Genomic DNA, 8,551 nt, shown 5'->3' on the forward strand with positions numbered 1-8,551 from the left:
CCTGAGGGCGTCCCAGCCCCTTCCCTTGTTTACTTGTTTGCCACATCCTCTGTGACTGATGTCTGCTCCTGTGGGGGGTTTTCCCACTCTCCTTCTCTTTAAAAAGGCTCATTGATCCACCTCACCTCTGCTTTTGTTTTTGTTTTCTCCGTCTCTCTCCTTCGTTTCAGAGACTCCTTCCACAGATCCAGTTTCAGGAAATGTGAGACCCAGTCGTCCCAGGACAGCTAAGAAGAGCCGTCTTCACCCGGAGGCACGGTAGCCCCGGAGAGGGCTCCCAGCACTTACGATGGGGCATTTCCACCCAGGACAGACCACATGCTCCCTGCCCAAGTCTGGAAGCTTCGGGGGCTACAGGACCACAGAAATCACACCCAATGGACTTTGACCCCAAGTGGGCCGTAGTTTGCCTGTGTATTTATTAAAGCATGTTTTCACAAGGTTGTACAAACGCTGGCTCGTCCTCCTAAGGCATCACTCACCGTCTACAAAGCAAGGTGATTTGCTCCGACTTGGATCGGGACTTACCAGATAAACTCAAATCGCCTAAGCAAACATGGAAAATCTGCCCACCAGCCTATTCAAAATGAACTTCACTCATTCATTGGTTGGACGGTTACACGTTTGGGGGTAGATTCGTTATATTTGTGAGTTTCTTACCGTTTCGGTAATGGTGGACTAATTGTTGTATAGTTATTTCTGCTTTATTGTTATGTTAAGTTAAATGAACATGTTTTTCTAGAGGAGTACACTCGGAACGTTGATTTCAGAGACACGTGGTACTCTGAGCAGTCAGCCAAAACTTGCAGATGTTGCGATCGATTCAGTTGAAACAGCTCTCCAGCGCTTTGCGTCTTTTCTTTTAATGCTCTGGTTCTTGCTCATTCTCGCTTCCCCGCGCCGCCTCTGGGACCCAGTTTATTCTATGAAAGGATAATATCTCTGCTTTCATTGCAGAACACTGTGGCCGTGGATCAGCCTCTGTACAGAATGATACCCAGCTTTGCACTCTTTTTTGACAACGTATTTTGGGAACCAGATGAACAGAGTTTTTATTTGAGAATTATATGTTTTTAATATGACCGATTATCTTGACTGATACTAAAAATGTAATAAGAATTGCAAGCAAAATGTTTCCCCTTGTGATGCATGTTTTTTTACATTTTTTTTTATTTTGAGAACTCGTAACTTTTTTTTTAAATCACTTTAGAGAAGAAATAGGCACAATCGTGGCGTTGGTCAAAGCTTGCCTTCCGGAGCTGCTCCTCTCGTTCAGTACTGAATCTCTGTGGTCACGAGGGAGAAGGTGGTGTGGATATTCCGGAACTTTTTTTGTTTATCTCATCAGGTATGTTTTTTAAAAATAACCAAAGCTTACTAGTTTAAGTGCCAGACTTGTTTTTCTTTTAGTCGTTGGGCACAGAACCTTCTCTAAAGTGCATTATACATGTAATTGCTTTCTTAAATGAGTAGACAGAACATCATTTTATTCCACACGTGTTTGCATGTGTATTTAGCACCTTCTGTGTGGGAAATAACTGTGGGAGCCACGTGGTCCTAAAACGTTGTGGCTGCCCGCCAGCGCCGCTCAGTTTATGTGTGTGTATGTCCATGACACAAAACAGACCAGAGCAGAGCCTATAGAATGTAACCTTTTCTGAGGGACTCAGGGATGGCCATCATTGTCCACACCTATTATATTCTGCTCTGAAACAGTAAGGGGCTCTAAGTTATATAGGAAGCCCCTGGGTGGCACAAACGATTAAGTGCTCAGCTGCTAACTGAAAAGTTAGTGTTTTGAGTCCACCCAGAGGTGCCTTGGAAGAAAGCCCTGGCAATCTCCTTCCAAAAAACCAGCCATTGAAAACCCTGTGGAGCATAATTCTACTCTGACCCACGTGGGGTCGCCATGAGTCAATCGATGATGGCAAATGAGGTTGTTTGGTTTTTTAAGTTATATAGGGCTGGCTATTAACCCTGATAATCCTAATAACCTAAGATATTCCTGATTAAATATCCCCTGCGTTGAGATCCCTGGTGGTACTGTTTTCGTTTTTGTATTATTTTGTTGTCGTCTTTCTTGTACCACGGTGGGTGCCGCCTGCTTCATGAGTGAGGAATTGTGTTCATTGCTGTGTTTCTGCCTCTTAGCCCAGCGCTCAACACACAGAAAACCCATTGCCATCAAGTCGATTCCAACTCATAGTGACCCTACAGAACATAGTAGAACTACCCCATAGGGTTTCCAAGGAGCGGCTGGTGGATTCGAACTGCCAACCTATGGGTTAGCAGCTGGGCTCTTAACCACTGTGCCACTAGGGCTCCCAACACACAGATGACACTCAATAAATACCTGTTGAACAAGCAAATGAATGAATGAAGTGTAAATAAATGAAGCGTGCATCTGCCTGCTTCTACAACAGCACCGTTCAATAGAAAGCAAATGCGAGCCACATACGCAGCTTGAAATTTTCTAGTACAAAAAAAGTAGTAAAAAGAAACAGGTGAAATTACTTTTAATAATATATTTTATTTAACCCAATATATATATATACTCTTATTTCCACATGTAATCGACATAAAAATTATTAATGAGACATTTTACATTCTATTTTTCATACTAAGTCTTCGAAATTGGGTATGTTACACTTACACAGCACATCTCCATTGGAACTGGCCACATTTCAAGTGCTCAGTAGCCACATGTGGCTAGGGTCTACCATATTGGATAATGCAGTTCTAGAACGTTCCAGATTTTCTGACTCGGTGCCTCTGATCTGTGGGCTCAGACTATAGATAACCAAAGTAGGGGGAATGGTGTCTAAATAAAGCAAGAATGACAGGGTCTGAGTGAGAGCCCACGGGCTTGCCTAGGAAGGAAGCTTGTGGCGTTGGGGAGTATGGACTTGTCAGTACCGACTTGAGCTGCTCATGCATTCTCTGCGATAACACTCCACCCGCCCCACCCCCGCTCTTTTCTCAATTCCACATAGTTTAGTTGTCCTTTAAGCATCTGTCGCCCAGCAGTCAATTCCAACTCATGTCAACTCCATGTGACAGAGTAGAACTACTCCAGAGGGTTTTCTCAGCTGTAATCTTTACGGAAGCAGATCCAGGTCTTTCTTCCACGGCGCCACTGGATGGGTTCCAATTGCCAGCCTTTAGGTTAATAGTCCAGGGTGCAAACCATTTGCCCCCACCCCCAGCACCTGTCCTTTAAGTACCGGTTAAAGTGGGGGCATTGCTACACTTATGTAAATAATGAGATAAGCCAAGATCTTGGGCATTGGGCATCTGATTTTGTATTCCAAATATGAGGTGAGGAAGAAAGCATTTTACACAAGATTGGCAGTTCAAATCCACCAGCCGCTCCTTTGAAACCCTATGGGGCAGTTCCACTCTGTCCTACAGGGTCGGTATGAGTCAGAACCGATTTGAGGTTACCTAACGACAAAGGGTAAATCAAATGAAGGCTTTTGTCTCCTGAAAATCACAGCAGCTTGATAGGCTGCCACAGTCATCTGGACTCGACTTTGGAAACCCCCTTCTACAACAGCTTATAGAAGGGACCCTTCCGATCAGCTCCATGACTCACCTTCAGCAAGCCACAACTGCGGCTGTCCTGCCTCCTCAGAATCACAGGAAAATGAAGCGTGACTGTGCTGCACACACCTGACTAGGTTTGCTGTGCACACGCCTGAAATGCCATCATTCTCTTCTGTAAGGGATGCTTCCTATGACAATTGATTTATTTTTAAAAGGAAAGAAGAAAAAACCTTTTAGAAAAGTCATTGGTAATTGTGACTGCAAATATGTTTTCAAAGACAGGGAGCCTTTGCTTTGCTTTGAATGTAATTTTAAATGCTTTTTATCCCAGGTTTTGTAAAGCTACCACTGATTAAGTACCATTTTGTAAAAAAAAAAAAAAAAAACCTAAAGGTTCTAGTACATTCCGAGAATGCTGGGCAAGTCTGCAAGCGTCGTGTGTCTTCTTTCTTGGGCTTAAGGCAGTGCTTCCCAATCTTTTTCACATCATGGGTGTAAGATGTATCTATTGCTGCATAACAAATTACCCCAAAACTCAGCATTTTAAAACAGCGGTAACCATTTGGTATCACCCGGTTTCCTAGCTGGGTGGTCAGGCTTGAGGGCTGTGTCAGTCATCTAGTGCTGCTATACCAGAAATACCACAAGTGGATGGCTTTATAAACAGAAATTTATTCTCTCACAGTCTAGGAGGCTAGAAGTCCAAATTCAGGGCACCAGCTCCAGGGGAAGGCTTTCTGTCTCTGTCAGCTCTGGGGAAGGTCCTTGTCATCAATCTTCCCCTGGATTAGTAGCTTCTCAGCTCAGGGACCCCGGGTCCAAGGGACACACTCTGCTCCTGGCACTACTTTCTTGGTGATATGAGGTCCCCCCTGTCTTTCTGCTCGCTTCTCTCTTTTATATCTCAAAAGAGATTGGCTTAAGACACAACCTAATCTTGTAGATTGAGTCCTGCCTCATTAACATAACTGCCACTAATCCTAAATAGAGGTAGGATGTACAACACATCAGATGACAGAATGATGGACAATCACACAATATTGGGAATCATGGCCTAGCCAAGTTGACATACATTTTGGGGGGACACAATGCAATCCATAACAAGCTATTTTATGAGGCTGCAGACAAGGTGCTGGGCAGAGCTGCAGCTGTCTGAAGACATGACTGGGGCTGGAGGATCTTGGAATCGGGTGGTTCATTTATATGGTTGGAAGGTTGATGCGGGCCTTTGATGGGAGAACTCAGTTCCTCTTCATGTGGGCATCTCCCCAGACTGCTTGAGTTCCCTCAAGGGGAGGCAGCTGACCTCGCCTAGGAAGAGTGAGCCAGAGAAGCAAGGCAGAAGTGGCAGCATCTGTCCTGACCTAGCCTCAGAGTTCGTACGCTCCCATGTCCACCATATTCTGTTTTGTAGAAGCGAGTCACCTCGTCCAGCCCAGGTTGTAGGGGAGTGGAATTAGGCTCTACATTTTGAGCAGAGGAGCGTCAAAGAACTTTTGGACATTTTTAAAACACCATGTTGTTGCTAGTTGCTGTCAAGTCAAACGGACTCATGGTGACGCCATGTGTGCTGGAAGGAACTGTACTCCCTAGCGTTTTCAAGGCTGTGACTTTCAGAAGCAGATTGCCAGGTCTGTCTTCCAAGTTGCCTCTGGATGGACTCAAACCACCAGCCTTTCAGCTGGTAGTCAAGTGCTTAACCATTTGCATGGGTGCGTACCAAAAATTTGTATTTGTTGTCTGACTAGGGTAAGTGGACAAGGCTAGTTGCTGCTGGAGATGACCAGCCCTGGCTGCTCCAGTCCTTCCTAGAGGACGAGTGGGCAACATCGCGGAATATCTATAACCCAGAACACTGGTGTACCAGGACACACCACTTGGGAAGCGCTAGCTGGCCTAAGGGCAGGTATCAATTGGGAAGATTTTGTTAGTGACAGGATGGAGTTTATTGGATCCCTTAACAGAACAATCCACAGGTAGTGCTGGTTCAGGCCCAGTTTGATTCAGGATGCACACAATATCCTGGGTCCAGTTTCATCTCTGCTTGCTTTTGGTTGGTCCCCAGGCTTTCCACAGTGGTCCATGGAAATTCCAGGCTCTCCCTTCAAAGCGAAGGCAGACCTGAGCATCATACTCTCATTACCGCTGAGCCTCACAAGGAAGAGAAGGTCTCCCAGCGTTCCCGGTGGACCTCATTGGGTGCACCCTGATTGGAGAGGTTTGTGCCAATCCGGGTTCTCCCCTGGAGCTAGATGTGGGATCAATATCACTCCAACCACATGGCTGAGGATGGGGGACTAGCAGTTCATCAGGGAACCGAGAAGAAAGGGGGAAGGAAGGTCAACAAACCACGGGCCTCACTGCAAGGCACCTTGCTTTAAAGCAGCCTGCCTTCAGAAAATTGGAGACCAGGATTGCAGCTTATTTCATAGAATGTTTGTAACAACTGACCTGGTGGGACCATCCCTAGACGCGGATATGCAGTATACGAAGAAGGAGTTTGTTAGTTATCTTGGAGTTGGCTCTGCCTCATGGAGACCCCACGTACAACAGAAGGAGACATTGCCCAGTCCCGCCGTCTGCGTGATCACTGGTCTGTCTGAGCCCATTGTTGTGGCTGTTGCGTCAAGCCATCTCATGGAGGGTGTCCCTCGTTCTCGCTGACCCTCGACCTGATGTCCCTTTCTACCAATTGGTCTTTCCTGATGACTTGTCCAAAGTAAGCAAGCTCAAGTCTTGCCATGGTCGCTTCTAAGAAACATTCTAGTTGTATTTCTTCTAAGACTGATCCATCCTTTCTTTTAGCAGTCCATGGTACAGTCAATTCTCTTTGCCAGCATCACAGTTTGAATGCATTCATTCTTCCTCTGTCTTCCTTTTTCCTTGTCTGGCTTATACATGCCTACGAGATGATCTAAAAGGCCATGGCTTGGGGGTGGGGACAAGGATAGATGGGGGTGGGATGTTGCTGGACCAGTCATTCATCCTCTGGAATGTCTTGCCAGAAAAGGAGCAAATGATCAACAGTCACAGCTATAGAGCTGAGGGGGGAGGGGGCGGGGGAGACGAGAGAGGGGGCAACAGGAAAGTGAACACTAGGCTGAGTGGAAAAAGTCAAGCACAGAACTGTCTCTCGCTCCGCGTCTCCCCAGTGCCTGGCTCACAGCGGGTGCTCAAGGAATGTTTGTAAATGACAAAAGTAATGAATGAAGGTGACCATCTGTGACAATTTTTGCCAGACTCTTCCTTTCTTGCAACTCTGAGGCAAGAGCAGCACCTAACAGAGGGTAGGAGTCCCTAGGTGGTGCAAATGGTTAAGCGCTCAGTTGCTAACTATAAGGTTGGCGGTTCGAGTCCACCTAGAGGTACCTTGGAAGAAAGCCCTGATGATCAACTTTCTGAAAAATCAGTCATTGAATACCTGTGGAGCACGGTTCTACTCTGACACACATGGGGTCTCCATGAGTCCAAGCTGACCCGCCAGCAACTGGTTATTGTTCTTTCCATGGCAGATAGACTACGAGGATCAGTCGGCTCTGGAAGGACGGCTATCCAGTCACTGTTGACTTTGCCTGTTACCAGTGCGTGGGCGAGAATTAAGAGGATTTCTCCTTCTTCTGCCACTTTCCCTTGAGCTGTACTATTCATAGTAATTCTTCCTCATCTTAATAATCTTAAACCCAGTCTCAGGGAGCCGGGCTGAAGAGCAAACCCTCTGATGAGCAGCAAATGCCCAGCCATGAGATCACTGGAGGAAGTGAAGCATAGCCTCGATTGAAAACATCTGGAGAGCCATCCACACTCCCTGATCCCAGATTCCCCATGGGCGGAATGGTGCTACTGAACCCAGTTCTATTCCTACTTTGATGACGATTTTTGTGGTATCAACTTGACAGCTATATGACTTTGCTTTTACTATTTTCCTTACAAACTGGAAGATTGCAAATCACTGGTAGCAAGGATAAAGCCAAACCAAACCCATTGCTGCCGAGTCAATTCCAACTTATAGCGACCCTATAGGACAGACTCACACTGCCCCATAGGGTTTCCGAGGAGCGGCTAGTGGATTCGCACTGCTGACCTTTTGGTTTGCAGCCACAGCTCTTAGCCACTGTGGTAGCAAGGATAATGGAGTAATTTTCAAGGGCTTAAATGGCAAAGTACTTGACTACTGTCATGGATTGAATTGTGTCCCCCCAAAATATGTGTCCACTTGGTTAGGCCATGATTCCCAGTATTGTGTGATTGTCCCCCAGTTTGTCTTTGGATGAGAAGAAAGCCTTCCCCGGGAGCTGGCGCCCTGAATTGGGACTTGTAGCCTACTGGACTGTGAGAGAATAAATGTCCGTTTGTGAAAGCCGTCCGCTCGTGGGATTTCTGGTAGAGCAGCACTAGATGGCTGAGACTACTGACTGAAAGGTGGGTGTTCAAATTCACCCAGAGGTGCCTCAGAAAAAAGGCCTGGCAATCTGCTTCCAAAACCTTGGAAACCCTATGGAGCACAGTTCTACTCTGTGACACATGGGGTCGCCATGAGTCAGAACTGACTCAGCAAGTGGGATAGCTCTAAGCCACCACCCATCTGTCAGCGTGTGGTACTGTGGTGGCGCGCACGTTGCTATGATGCTGAAGCTTGGCCACCAGTGTTTCAGATACCACCAGGGTCACCCACGGGGGACAGGTTTCGACGGAGCTTCCAGACTAAGACAGACTGGTGACCTACTTCCGAAAATCAGCCAAAGAAAGCCCTGTGCGTTACCCCAAATCAAACCAAACCCACTGCTGTTGAGTCGATTCCAACTCACCCCAGAGGGTTTCCAAGGCTGTATGTCTGTACAGAAGCAGACCCACCGCGTCTTTCTTACACGGAGACGCTGGTGGTTTCAACCTGCCGACCTTTCGGTTAGCGGTCGAGTGCTTTAACCACTGCGCCTCCACGGCTCTTTCTACGGATCACAGCTGAATGTTATCTGATATAGTGCTGAGCCCCTGGCTTGGAAAGCGC

General features: G+C 46.7%; 1 protein-coding gene across 3 annotated transcripts in view; it reads left to right on the forward strand.

Moving 5' to 3' along the window:
- The window catches only part of DOCK8 (dedicator of cytokinesis 8), a 227,026-nt gene extending 223,094 nt beyond the window's left edge, over positions 1–3,932 (forward strand). For all 3 annotated transcript variants that reach the window (XM_004373530.2, XM_023728576.1, XM_023728577.1), the window contains one exon: positions 171–3,932. In XM_004373530.2, coding sequence (XP_004373587.2) covers positions 171–231 — 61 coding nt within the window. In that variant the 3' untranslated portion in view covers positions 232–3,932. The remainder of the gene's footprint in view (positions 1–170) is intronic.
- Positions 3,933–8,551: the final 4,619 nt, after the last annotated feature.

The sequence above is a fragment of the Trichechus manatus genome, unplaced genomic scaffold (assembly GCF_000243295.1).
Source record: "Trichechus manatus latirostris isolate Lorelei unplaced genomic scaffold, TriManLat1.0 scaffold00025, whole genome shotgun sequence".
In the NCBI taxonomy this organism is placed as follows: domain Eukaryota; kingdom Metazoa; phylum Chordata; class Mammalia; order Sirenia; family Trichechidae; genus Trichechus; species Trichechus manatus.